The sequence below is a fragment of the Passer domesticus genome, chromosome 16, assembly GCF_036417665.1.
Source record: "Passer domesticus isolate bPasDom1 chromosome 16, bPasDom1.hap1, whole genome shotgun sequence".
In the NCBI taxonomy this organism is placed as follows: domain Eukaryota; kingdom Metazoa; phylum Chordata; class Aves; order Passeriformes; family Passeridae; genus Passer; species Passer domesticus.
This window is the reverse complement of record NC_087489.1, coordinates 7,446,870-7,458,453: the sequence shown is the minus strand read 5'-3', so window position 1 is coordinate 7,458,453 and position 11,584 is coordinate 7,446,870. Positions and strand designations below refer to the sequence as shown.

Below are 11,584 nucleotides of genomic sequence, written 5' to 3'. Positions count from 1 at the left end.
GATTTCTCACCATTGCTTCCTTCCAGCTTAGCCCACACTGCCGGCGAGTTTCCTGTGCCCAGCCAGCCGTGGCCCTGGGAGGCAGCCCACCAGCACAGGGCATCTGGCAGGTGATGCTGCCCAGGGATGAGCCCTCACTTGGGCATGGGGGTTTGTCTCCAAGGGCACAGGGAGCACAGCCCTGACCTCTCACTGTCCCCAGCTGTGCTGGATAACCTGCTTGTCCTTTGGCTGGGCCAGGAGCTGCTGGTTTGGCTCAGTCAGAGCTGGGGGACACTGGGAGGGGGTGGCTGCTGAGCCCCAGTTTGGCACTGTCGGGAGCTGGGAAGACAGGCACCAACAGCAATGGGGTGCACAGGAGGATCCTCCTGGTGAAGCCAGCTGAGTTCATGGGGCTGAGCTTCCTTGGGCTCATGGGGTTTGTGAGGGCTGGGGCAGGGGAGCAGCTCTGGGACCTGTGTCTCAGCAGGGCTGCACCAGTGCTCCCTCCCCCCCGCTGACGCTGCGCCTTCTCCTCTGCCATCTGTTTTCTCCTCGCTCCTCATCCCTGTTTGCTTTCCCCTTCACTGCTCTCGTTCCCACAAGCGTCGGCACTTTGGGAGAAGCAGGAAAACACCATCCCATGGCAAGGTCTGTGCTGTGCTGGGTGGGAACCTGAGTCAGCAGCACCCTGCAGAGCAGGGCAGCAAGGATAGGGCACCCCTAATGTCCCAGGGCCCCAGGTGGAGCATTCCTGTGCCCCGAGCTGCTCCTGGGCAGGCACTGCCTCTGGTACCAGGGAGCTCTGCCATTCAGCTGCTGGAATATGGGCTTGGAGTCATGGGGTGAGGAGCCATGGGCATCTCCAATGCTGGAAACGAAACACTCTGACCCACTGGGGTGATGCAGCTGTGGTGGGGAAGGATGTAGAGTCCTGGTGAGGGTGCAAGCTTCCAAACCCCAGGCAGGTGGGCTCCAGGTGCTGGGGCTCAAGTGAGGGTTCCACTGCTACCTTCCCCCCATGCCCACCCACGTCCTTGCGGGTCTGGGTCCAGCACCATCAGCCCTTGGCCAGCCAAGCTCAGTGTCAGCCTGTGTGATGACACAGCTACAGGTCCTGAGCACCTGGCTGGCCTCCAGTGATGCCCTGCTGTCCCCACAGCTACTATGGCCTGGGGGCCAGCAGGGCAGTGCCGTGCAGGGCAGCCCCAGGGTGGCATGGGGTGCTGTGCTGTGGCCCGGTGCAGCTGCCCAGCCACTCCTTCCTGTCCTCCGCGCGTGGCTGCGGAACGCAGCGTGTTTAGTAAACAAGGTGATGAAACAGTTAAGGCAGAGATGGAGTGTGCGTTTCGTCACCGTGGGAAGGGAGAAGGGAGCGTGAGTCGGCGCTGAGGGGTCTGAGGGTGACTCACTGCCCTCCCACCCCATAAATAGACGCGGGTAGCCCGGCAGCACCCAGAGCAGACAGCGGGGACCAGCAGAGCCACATCCCTCCTGTCACCGCGAGCCATGGCCCTCCTCCTGGCCCCGCTTGTCGCCGGGCTGCTGGCCCTCTCCTGCTATGCAGCCCCTCTCCAGGGCAAGCCGCAGGCGGTTGTCACCTTCCCGGGGGACCTGATCAGCACCCTGCCGGATCTGCAGCTGGCAGAGGTGAGGGGAGCACGGCCCCGTGCTGCCCTCCTGGCACCCAAGGGGGCACGCAGGCTGACAGTGAGGGGCTGCAGGCACGGCTTGAGAGCTGTCAGTCTCCTTGAGCTCAGGGAGGCACCCAGGCTGGGATGGGTGCCCGGGGCTGCTGGAGCCCCCTCCCGCCTCGCTCACCCCTCTGGCTGCCTTTCCTCCACAGCGCTACCTGCAGAGGTTCGGCTACACCACGGAGGCAGAGGCTAAGGTCGGTGGCAGGCACGTGTCCCTGGGCAAGGCACTGCTCAAGATGCAGAAGCAGCTGGGCCTGGAGGAGACGGGGGAGCTGGATGCTGCCACGCTGGAGGCCATGCGAGCCCCCCGCTGCGGCGTCCCTGACGTGGGAACCTTCCTTACCTTTGAGGGGGACCTCAAGTGGGACCACACGGACCTGACCTACCGGTGAGTCTGCTCTGGAGAGGAACCCTTGTGTCCCCAGGGTGATGGTCCCAGGAGAATGGAGAGCCTGAGGGAGCAGGAGGCTGGCAGCCTCTGCTCAGCCCTTCTCTGGGCTTGGTGCTGCCTGTACAGCTGGGTCCCAGTGCTGCCAGGGCCAAGCCAGGACAGCAGCAGCATCTGCTCCCCAATGCCCAGAAGGGCACCTGAGCCCTGGGTGAGGCCAGGGTGGTGATTTCTATCACCTCTGGAGGTGGGGGTCTGCTCCTTCCCAGAACAGGGTCACTCCTGCATGAGGAGGGGAGCTGGCAGCACTGACCCTCTCTCTGCCTCCCTGGCAGGGTGATAAACTACTCCCCCGACCTGGACCGTGCCGTGATCGATGACGCCTTCAGACGGGCGTTCCAAGTGTGGAGCGACGTGACCCCTCTCACCTTCACCCAGATATACAGTGGCGAGGCAGACATCATGATCATGTTTGGCAGCCAAGGTGATGTCCTTTGAGCAGGCAGGGAGCGAGGAGGGGCCTGGTGACGCACCCTGCCTGTGACATCCTTACCCCGTGCCTCCTTGCGTTGTGCTCAGAGTCACCTTGCCCCCACACGTGCAGGGCTTGCGTGTCTGTGTGCGTGCTGGGGACCCGAGGGCTCCTCTGGCAGGTCCAGCTGAGGGTGCTTTTCCCTGCAGAGCATGGGGATGGGTACCCCTTCGACGGCAAGGACGGGCTCCTGGCCCACGCCTTTCCCCCAGGCCAGGGCATCCAGGGTGATGCCCACTTTGACGACGATGAGTTCTGGACACTGGGAACTGGCTTAGGTAAGGGCAGGGTGTGATGGATTAGGGGGTCCAATGGTGCCAACTGCAGCCACAGCATTGAGCTGCCCCTCTCTGAGCAGTGGTGAAGACCCGCCACGGGAATGCCAATGGAGCCGAATGCCACTTCCCCTTCATCTTCGAGGGCCACTCCTACTCCCGGTGCACCACGGAGGGGCGCAAGGATGGGCTGCCCTGGTGTGCCACCACCCCCAACTACGACCGGGACAAGAAATATGGCTTCTGCCCCAGCGAGCGTGAGTAGTGACAACCATAACCCCTGCCCAGCCCCGCCGTGCCTGGGGCCCTCCTCACTCTCCCTCACCCCACAGTCCTCTACACCAATGGTGGCAACAGCGATGGAGCCCCCTGTGTCTTCCCCTTCGTCTTCGAGGGCACCTCCTACGACGCCTGTACCACAGACGGGCGCTCCGACGGCTACCGCTGGTGTGCCACCACCTCCAGCTTCGACCAGGACAAGAAATACGGCTTCTGCCCCAACCGAGGTGCCAGCAGGGAGGGGGGCATGCGAGGGAGGGGGCACATGAGGGATCTCAGCGTTGTGCTGGGTTCTGGCTGGTGCAGCCAGGGGCCAGGCACAGCCTCACTGATACTTTGCTGCAGACACGGCGGTGATCGGCGGCAACTCCCAGGGGGACCCGTGCGTCTTTCCCTTCACCTTCCTGGGACAGTCCTACAGCTCCTGCACCAGCCAGGGCCGGCAGGATGGCAAGCTCTGGTGTGCCACCACCAGCAACTATGACACCGACAAGAAGTGGGGCTTCTGCCCTGACAGAGGTACTGCTCCCTCTGCCTGTGCTTGCCTTTGTGCCTCCCAGCCCCAGGCCATATTGTCACACTTCTGGTGGGGACCACAGTCTCTGGATGGTGTGTCCTGCCCTGTTGTGACCCACCAGGCACTTAGGCCAGTGCTTTCTCCCAGGTTACAGCATCTTCCTGGTGGCTGCCCATGAGTTTGGACACTCACTGGGTCTGGACCACTCCAGTGTGCGCGAGGCACTGATGTACCCTATGTACAGTTACATCCAGGACTTCCAGCTGCACCCCGATGATGTCCAGGGCATCCAGTACCTCTACGGTGAGCAGCTGCACTGCAGCTGGGTGCATTGGGTGTCCTGCAGCACCAGGCTGATTCCAGCCTCATGCCCTCCCCTGTATTCACTCAGGTCGTGGCTCTGGCCCTAAGCCCACTGCACCTGCACCTGCTCCCACTGAGGAGCCCCAGCCCCTGCCCACGGAGGAGCCCCAGCCCCTGCCCACGGAGGAGACCCAGCCCATGCCCACAGAGGCTGGCAGCACCTCCACCACTGAGGAGGAGGAGGAGGAGGAGGAGACGCCAGAGCCCACAGCTGTACCCATTCCTGTGGACCCCAGCCGGGATGCCTGCATGGAGAAGAACTTTGATGCCATCACAGAGATCAATGGGGAGCTGTACTTCTTCAAGGATGGGTGAGTGGCAGCATCTGGCACCTCCTGCCCTGGTGAGGTGGGATGTGGGGGAACACAGGGATGTGAGGGACATGGGCTGTGGGAGACTGAGGTGATCAGGACAGCTCATCTTCCCCACCAGGAAATACTGGACCTACTCGTCCTTCTGGAAATCGGGCATCCAGGGTGCCTTCTCTGTTGCTGATACCTGGCCTGGCCTCCCAGACACCATCGATGCTGTTTTCCAGGATTTGCTCACCAAGAGGGTCTTCTTCTTCGCTGGTGAGCTCTGCCCCCGGTGCCCTCGCCCAGTCCCACGGGCAGTGGGAGGAGCCTGGTGAAGCCTGGGAGCTCTCAGGGCCGTCTGACACCCCCACTATCTCCCACTGCAGGTCGGCAGTTCTGGGTGTTTTCTGGGAAGAGTGCGCTGGGCCCCCGCGGGATCGAGAAGTTGGGTATAGGGAAGGAAGCCGGCCGCCTCTCGGGGGCCCTGCAGCGGGGCCGCGGCAAAGTGCTGCTCTTCAGCGGGGAGAGCTACTGGAGGTGAGCAGCACTGGAGAGCAGCAGCGCCCGCCTGAGCCCCGGCCAGGGGCTGCGAGGGGGGCTCCCAGCAGCCCTGAGCACGGCTCTGCTCTCCCACAGGCTGGACGTGAAGGTTCAGAGGGTGGACAAGGGCTACCCCCGTGCCACCGATGATGTCTTCACCGGCGTCCCCCTTGATGCACGCAATGTGTTCCTCTACCAAGGTGAGTGGAACCTGGTGGGTGGCTGCTGTGGGTTCAGGCCCGGGCTACCTGAGCCTCTCATGGCATTGCTCCGGTTCCTGGCTCGGGATGCTTGGGTGTGTGGGGAATGGCCCCAGGACAGGGGGGCCATCAGCCCCGGTGGGTCCTTGTGGTGGAGCTGGCAGGGTGCCAGCAAGGTGCAGGGTGCCATGTGCCTGTGCTGCTTGGGCAGCAGCCAGGATGGGTCTTTGTATGGCCAAACTCCTGCTGAACCTCCATTCCCTCCACCCCCCTCCTTGCCCAGGCAAGTACCACTTCTGCCGGGGCAGCTTCTACTGGAGGATGACACCGCGCTACCAGGTGGACAGGGTGGGCTACGTCAAGTATGACATCCTGCAGTGCCCCCAGAACTGAAGGCCTGACCAGCCACCGGCTCTGCCAGTGCTGCTCCCTGCCCACTGCTCCCAACCTGCGAGCTCCTGTCTCATGGGCTGACCCCTGGGAGCCTTGTGGCCGTGGGTAGCCCCAGACGAGATCACCATCTTCCTGGAAGAAAGGGGCAGGGGGTCCTCACCTCCTGGGAGCTGCCCAGCCTGGAGAGCCCCAGCTGGGAGAAAGACTCTTGCCACAGCTGGCATTGTGCCACCCCTGCCACTGCCAGCTCCACTGCACAGAGGCGTTTTTCTGGTGCAAACCGCACATGGATTCAAGACAAATTTGTCTTTTTCCTGAGCCAGCGATGCCAGGTCAGGCTGAGCCCCACTGGGAGCTGGCGCCTGGGGTCACACCAGGGTGGGACACAGGGTTTTGCCTACTCCTCCTGCCCACTGCCCACTCTGCCAACCACCCCCTCTGCCAATTGCCTGCCCATTTGTAATAAAGACAATTCTTTGGACACAGCCTCGAGTGCTCTATCAGCTGCTGGTTTGGAGAACTCCCATGTGCTGGGAGCATCATCCTCCCCCACAGTGCCCCGAGGGTGCCAGCACCAGTGGGCAGGGGGCACTGTGGGGGGGCTGCCACCACATCCCCCTTTGCTAAGGACTCTGGATCCCGCAGGGACACTGGGTACAACGGAGAATGATGTCCCTCGGTCCCAACCTTGTCCACCACCAGCCCTACGCCAGGGGCGGCACCCCCGCCCCGACTCGCCCGACCTCCCAAGCTCTGGCTCCGCACAATCCTCCACCCACTGCCCTCCCCTGCGCTCCACCTTTGCACTGAGATGAGGCTGTTGTCTCCGCCTGTGAGCGGAGTCCCCACTGCCGCCGAGACCCCGCCGCGGGCCGGCCCCGCAGATCCCCCGGGCCCGTTCTGTCCCTGCGTGGCCGCAGAGCGCGGCGGCAGTGCCAGGACCGGGACCGTGCCCGAGGGTGCCCGGGCCCGCGGCAGGGTGGGGCAGCCGCAACTCCGGGGCTGTAATTAGCTGTAATTAGCGGCCGCGGCTCCGGACAGGGCGGGGGCAGAGCGCGGCCCCCTCCCGTCCCGTTGGGGCACGGTCCCAGCACCCCCAGTTCGGCGGCGGCTGTGGGACCGAGCGGGCGGGGCGGGGCGGTCCGGTCCCATCGAGTCGAGTCGAGCCGGGCCGAGCGGGGCCGAAGCGAGGCGAGCGGAGCGGGGCCGAGCCGAGCCGAGCCGAGCCGAGCCGAGCCGAGCCGAGCCGAGCCGAGCCGAGCCGATCCGCTCGGACTGGAGCCAGCCCTGCGGCCGCGGGGGCGGCGCGGCGGGCGGTGCCGCGGGCACTAGGACCCCGGTCAGCGCCCGCCGGGGCCGCGCTCAGCGACCGCCGGGGCCGGAGCCACTTGTGGCGACGACGGGGCCATGAGCGGGCGCTTCACCGTCACCGGCGGCGGGGGTGAGCGCCGGGGGCAAGGGGGGCCCGGGGAGGCTCCGGAGGCGGGACACGCTCCGCGACGAGGATCCGCGGGGCAGGACAGGGTCCGCGGGGAGGGTCCGCAGGAGGGTCCGCGAGGAGGGCCGGGCCGTCGGGACACCCTGGGGGGTGCGGAGCTGCGGTCGGTCTGTCCCCTCGGAGGCAGTGCAGACCCCCGGAGCAGGGATGGCACGGAGCTGCGGGGTCCGGGAGATGGGAGGTGCAGAGCAGGGAGTGGGACTCAGCCGCCCGCCCGGGCAGGACCCCTCGTCTCAGACTCTTCCCCGCGGCCACCTCCGCTCCTCAGGGAGCTCCCCTGCCCCGTCCCCGTACCGGGGGCTGTTGGAGCGGGGCCCTGCTGCCGCCGGACCGGCAGGGGGATGGAGCGGGGTTACGGCTGTGGGTCGGCTGTGGGTGCGGGGTCACGTACTGCTCCCCTGGGAGCCGTGGTGGAGGGTGGCCCCTGCCCAGCCGGGAGAGGGCAAGCTGTGGCCAGCCCTCAGATGCAGCAGTGCCCGCCGGGCTGCCATGGGCACGGGCGCTGGAGCCGGCAGCCATGGCCTCGAGGTGCCCAGGGGACGTGGCGGTGGGGCTTTGCTGTCACCGGAGCCGTATCGATCCCAGAAAAGTGGCCGACGGCAGCACCGGGGCTGTGCTGCTGGAGCTGTGACCTTGCACCCTCGGCGAAGGGCGCGGGTGGGAGGCGCGAGCAGCCGGACAGACACCACGACACCCGGGCTGGGCTGTGCCTCTGCCAGTGGGCTCTGGCCTTTGGGGCCCTGTCTAGGATCACACTGCCGTGGGTGATGTCGGGCTGTGGCCAGTGGCAAGGGGATGCAGGGCCACTTGACACTTTCTGGCAGCTGGGCCAGCTGGGCCTGGCCTGTGGGCTGTGCTGGGGTGGAGCGGACCGTGATGAGCCAGGGCTGTGGCTGAATTCTGGGGCCCTCCAGGAACAGCTCCTGATTTGGCAGTCAGTCTGCTGGTGGGGGGCTGTGGGGAGCCAGGGTGGGCATGCCAAGTGGGAGCAGGGGACACATCCTTCTGGCTGAGCTGTGACCTTGTGCCCTCCCAGAGGACAGCCAGTGGCTGGTCCTGCTGGAGGTGCCCTGTTTTGTGGGGTGGTCACGGCCATGGCAGGGTGCCTCCTTAGGGCTTGGCAGCGTTCAGGGATTCCTCACATCCCACATTTCTCCACAGCGCTGGGACCACAGGTGCTGCCTCCCGGGGGATGGATGGGAGGGGAGCGTGGGGCTGGTTGCAGGACTGGCAGGGGCTGCGATGGCAGGTGGGAGCTCTGGACAGCAGTGTCCGGGGCGCACTCGGCCCTGGGCGAACGCTCGGTGTTACCTGACCCCATGTCAGTGTCACGCGTGGGGGGACAGAGTGACGGAAATCCCGGGGGTCTCGGGGCGGCGCGGGAGCGGAGGCTGCAGCCGGCCGTGCTGCCAGTGCCGGGGCGGCGCGGGGACCCCCGGCCAGCCGGAGGGCCCCTGCTCCTCGGGGCGCCTTGTGGCTCCCGGGGCCGCCCTTGGGGAAGGCCCTGCCCTGGAGCGACCCCAGGCGGGTGGTGCTGAGGAGGGATCTCGGCCCCCGGGAAGGGGCGGCGGCCGCAAGGGACCGCCCGGTGCCGGGCGGGGCAGGGTACGGCCCCGGTGCCGCCGCGGGGCCCCGGGGGCAGGCCACCGCAGGAGTCGGGCCTGATCCCGGGCTTGGCCGGGAAACGGGATCCGTGCGGGTCCGCGCGGGGGCGGGCAGGCTGCGCGGCGCCGCCAGGGGGCGATGGCGGGCCGGCGCGGCTCCGGTGGGGGTGTGGCCCGGGCGGCCCCGCCCCCCCCGGGCCCGCCGGTGCCGCCGTCCCGCGGGGCCGCTCCCAGCGCCACGCCGCGCCCCGCGGGACCCGGAGCCGTGTGCGCCACCTGGGAGCCGCCGTGGGGCTGGGCCCGCCCCGCGGGCTGCGCCTGGGGCGGCTGCCCCCGTGCCCGGTGCGCTGCCCGTGCGGCAGCCGCCCTGGCCCGAGCGGGCACCGGATCGTCCCCGCCGCGCGGCCCCGCTGTGTCCCGAGCGGTCGGGCTCGGCGGCAGTAGCCATGGCAACCAAGCTGTTAAGGAGCCTCTCGTTGCCATGGAAACCGGTCCCGGTGTCACCCTTGCCGTGGCTCTCGGTGCCGAGGGGGTTCCGCAGCTCTCCCGGCCCCCCTGAGGGCTCTGGGCTCACGGGGCTGTGCGCCCTGGAGCGGGCTCTGTGGGAGGGGAGGCCCTGAGGGGGGCTTGGCTGGAGTAGGGACCCCTCCGGGACACACTGGAGGGACAGGGGCACTCGGGGCACCGTGCACAGAGGGGTGCCCGTGAGGCACGGGCTGCTAAGGAGGCTCCCCCAGCCCTCCCATCTCCTCCAGACCCCTCGCTGACACTCAGGTCAGGTTTGTGGCAGTCTGGGTGCCCTCGAGGTGTCATTAGATGAGCCAAGGGTGTGCAGCAGTTAGAGGCCGATGATGTGGGGGTGGGATGCTGCCAGGGGGCTGCAGCAGCCACAGCCCCATCAGTACCTTCCCAAGGAGTCTCCATGCCACTGAACACACCACAGGTGTTTCAGTGGGGTGCCAAGGGTGGAGCTCCTTGCGCAGGCTGTGGGGCTGTGCCGTGTGGGGCACAGGACACTTCAGTGCCTCCTCAGCTGATCCTGCACCCAAACCCTTCTGGCAGCGGCTGGCAAGAGGCCGTGCAGCTGCTCCTCGGCCATCGCTGGGCCCTCTGGCCCTGGCTCAGCAGTGGCTGCCTGGGATCCCCAGGGTACTGCAACTGGCACAGGGCTGCTTGGGGGCTCCTCAGCTGCGTCGCCAGGAGCGGGGCCTGGTGGGAGGAGGCTGCTTCTGCTGCTGATCCCTGTGCCAGGCTGCCCGGCCGCCCGCTGCCGTGGCCCTGCTGCTGGCAAGACATCTGGGCAAGGGCAGCTGGGGACGCTGCGCCAGCTGCGCGCTGTGCTGGGCTCGTGTGACGCAGGAGCTCACAGCCCTGCCCCACGGCCTCTGCCAGCCCTGCCCCACGGCCTCTGCCAGCCCTGCCCCACTGCCGCCCTTCTGCTCCCAGCCTCAGGCAGCTGCAGTGCCTGCCATGGCTCCCCACCCAGCCCCACAGGACACTGCACCCCCCTCCGTGTCCTGTCCTGCTGCTGCAGCTGGTGTCAGGTCCCAGCAGGTGCCTGTGTCAGCTCTGGGCTCTGCTTTTGCCCCATGCTGGTGGCAGGGCCCTGACCTGTCTGGATGGAGATGAACAAGAGCACTCCATCCTGCCAAGGTGCTGCAGGACGTGCTGCCCCTGGGCTCCTGGGGCTGTCAGGACAGCGTGGTGAGGGCACACTGTGGTGCAAACCCACTGCTACAATATTTGGCTGGCATCTCTGTCCTGCTGCACCTCCATCATCTTGGGGTCTCTCCTGCACCAGCTCTTCTTTTCCCTGGGAGCTGCTTGTCCTCGTGCCTCAAGCCCTCAGTGTGGGGTGTCCCATCCTGGTGGGATGTGGACGGGCAGGCTGTTGACAGTGCCCAGGGATCACAGCAGGCAGTGCAGTGTGCTGACCAGCATCTCCACAGCACAGCCGCCCTCACTGCCCGTGTGGCACGCTGCCAGGCTGCCCGCTCCCTGCCCTCAGGAGGTTTCCCAGTGACTCCAGCACGTGTCTCGCTCCTGGGAGGTTTGACCGCTGCTGGTAATAGGACAGGCAAGGGCTGTGTGGCCAGCAGCCAGGATTTCAGCCCTAGGAATGTCTGTGAGAATGATTCCCCCCACCCAGGCTCTGTGCAGAGGGGTCTGGGACATTCTCAGGAGTCTCTGCAGGGGTACAGGACACTTTGCAGGGATGCTTCTTGGCTTGGCCGCTCTCCGTCGTCATTCCTGGGCAGCCTCTTGCCGTTAAGTGGGGCACTGATGCTCTGCCTGGCCTGGTGCCAGGATCCTGCCTGCCACTCCGACTCAGGGGCCACTTGCAGTTGATCCCCCACTCCATGGCCAGGGAAAAGTGTTGGTCTTCCTCTTTCCCCATGCCCTTGTGCTGCCTGCAGCACGACTGCAAGCAATGCAATGCATGGATGATGCCCAAACCATGCCAGACCTCTCTCCCTTGCACACACTGCACCACATACCCCAGTCAGGGGCATTTTGGCCAGGGTTAAGGCCAGTGCTCTGCTGGGGGACCAAGCCCCCTCGGTCTCCTCTGCCTCAGAGACACTCTCAGTTGTCCCCACATGCTGGCGGGACCCTGCGCACAGGATAAGCCAATGCAGTCTTGATAGCATAGCCCCCTGTGCTGCCGTCAAATCCCAACCCCTGAAATGGAGCCATAATCCAGGGATTAGGGGATTAGTGGTCTTTCACGTGCTCCCTCCCCCGCATCTGTTTTAGTAGGAAAATCCCTCTTGTGCCGAGCCCACGCGCTGTGGCCTCCTGCAAAAAACCACCCTCTGCTGTTTGGCGTCACCATGGCTGGCTGGACCCTGGCCTGCTGCCCTTCTGGCCAGCCACAGCCCCCTTGCAGGGGTTGGGCGTGCCCTCTGATCCCCAGGCAAACATGGGATGGTGTTTTTGTCCACTACATCCTGTCTGCAGCCCCTTCCTTCCAGTCCCAGCCCTTGGGAGTGGGCCAGCCCCTTGCTCCAGCGCTGGCTGCT

At 66.2% G+C, this 11,584-nt stretch overlaps 2 protein-coding genes across 2 annotated transcripts in view; both read left to right on the top strand.

Moving 5' to 3' along the window:
• The first annotated feature begins 1,342 nt into the window (after positions 1 to 1,342).
• Positions 1,343 to 5,944, top strand: MMP9 (matrix metallopeptidase 9). Its single transcript, XM_064391667.1, has 13 exons — positions 1,343 to 1,629; positions 1,826 to 2,064; positions 2,400 to 2,548; positions 2,746 to 2,874; positions 2,955 to 3,128; positions 3,204 to 3,377; positions 3,496 to 3,669; positions 3,815 to 3,970; positions 4,059 to 4,341; positions 4,463 to 4,602; positions 4,713 to 4,863; positions 4,963 to 5,066; positions 5,350 to 5,944. Exons 1-13 carry the CDS (start codon positions 1,489 to 1,491, stop codon positions 5,457 to 5,459), a joined length of 2,124 nt encoding a protein of 707 aa, XP_064247737.1. The 5' UTR covers positions 1,343 to 1,488; the 3' UTR covers positions 5,460 to 5,944.
• Positions 5,945 to 6,761: 817 nt separating this feature from the next.
• The window catches only part of SLC12A5 (solute carrier family 12 member 5), a 30,816-nt gene continuing 25,993 nt past the window's right edge, over positions 6,762 to 11,584 (top strand). The window contains exon 1 of the mRNA XM_064391790.1: positions 6,762 to 6,900. Coding sequence (XP_064247860.1) covers positions 6,867 to 6,900 — 34 coding nt within the window. The 5' untranslated portion in view covers positions 6,762 to 6,866. The remainder of the gene's footprint in view (positions 6,901 to 11,584) is intronic.

Coding starts and splice junctions, on each gene's coding strand:
- MMP9 (XM_064391667.1), top strand. CDS start 1,489: ATGGCCCTCCTCCTGGCCCCGCTTGTCGCCGGGCTGCTGGCCCTCTCC. Junction 3,129..3,203: donor TGGCTTCTGCCCCAGCGAGC/GTGAGTAGTGAC, acceptor CTCACCCCACAG/TCCTCTACACCAATGGTGGC. Junction 3,670..3,814: donor GGGCTTCTGCCCTGACAGAG/GTACTGCTCCCT, acceptor GCTTTCTCCCAG/GTTACAGCATCTTCCTGGTG.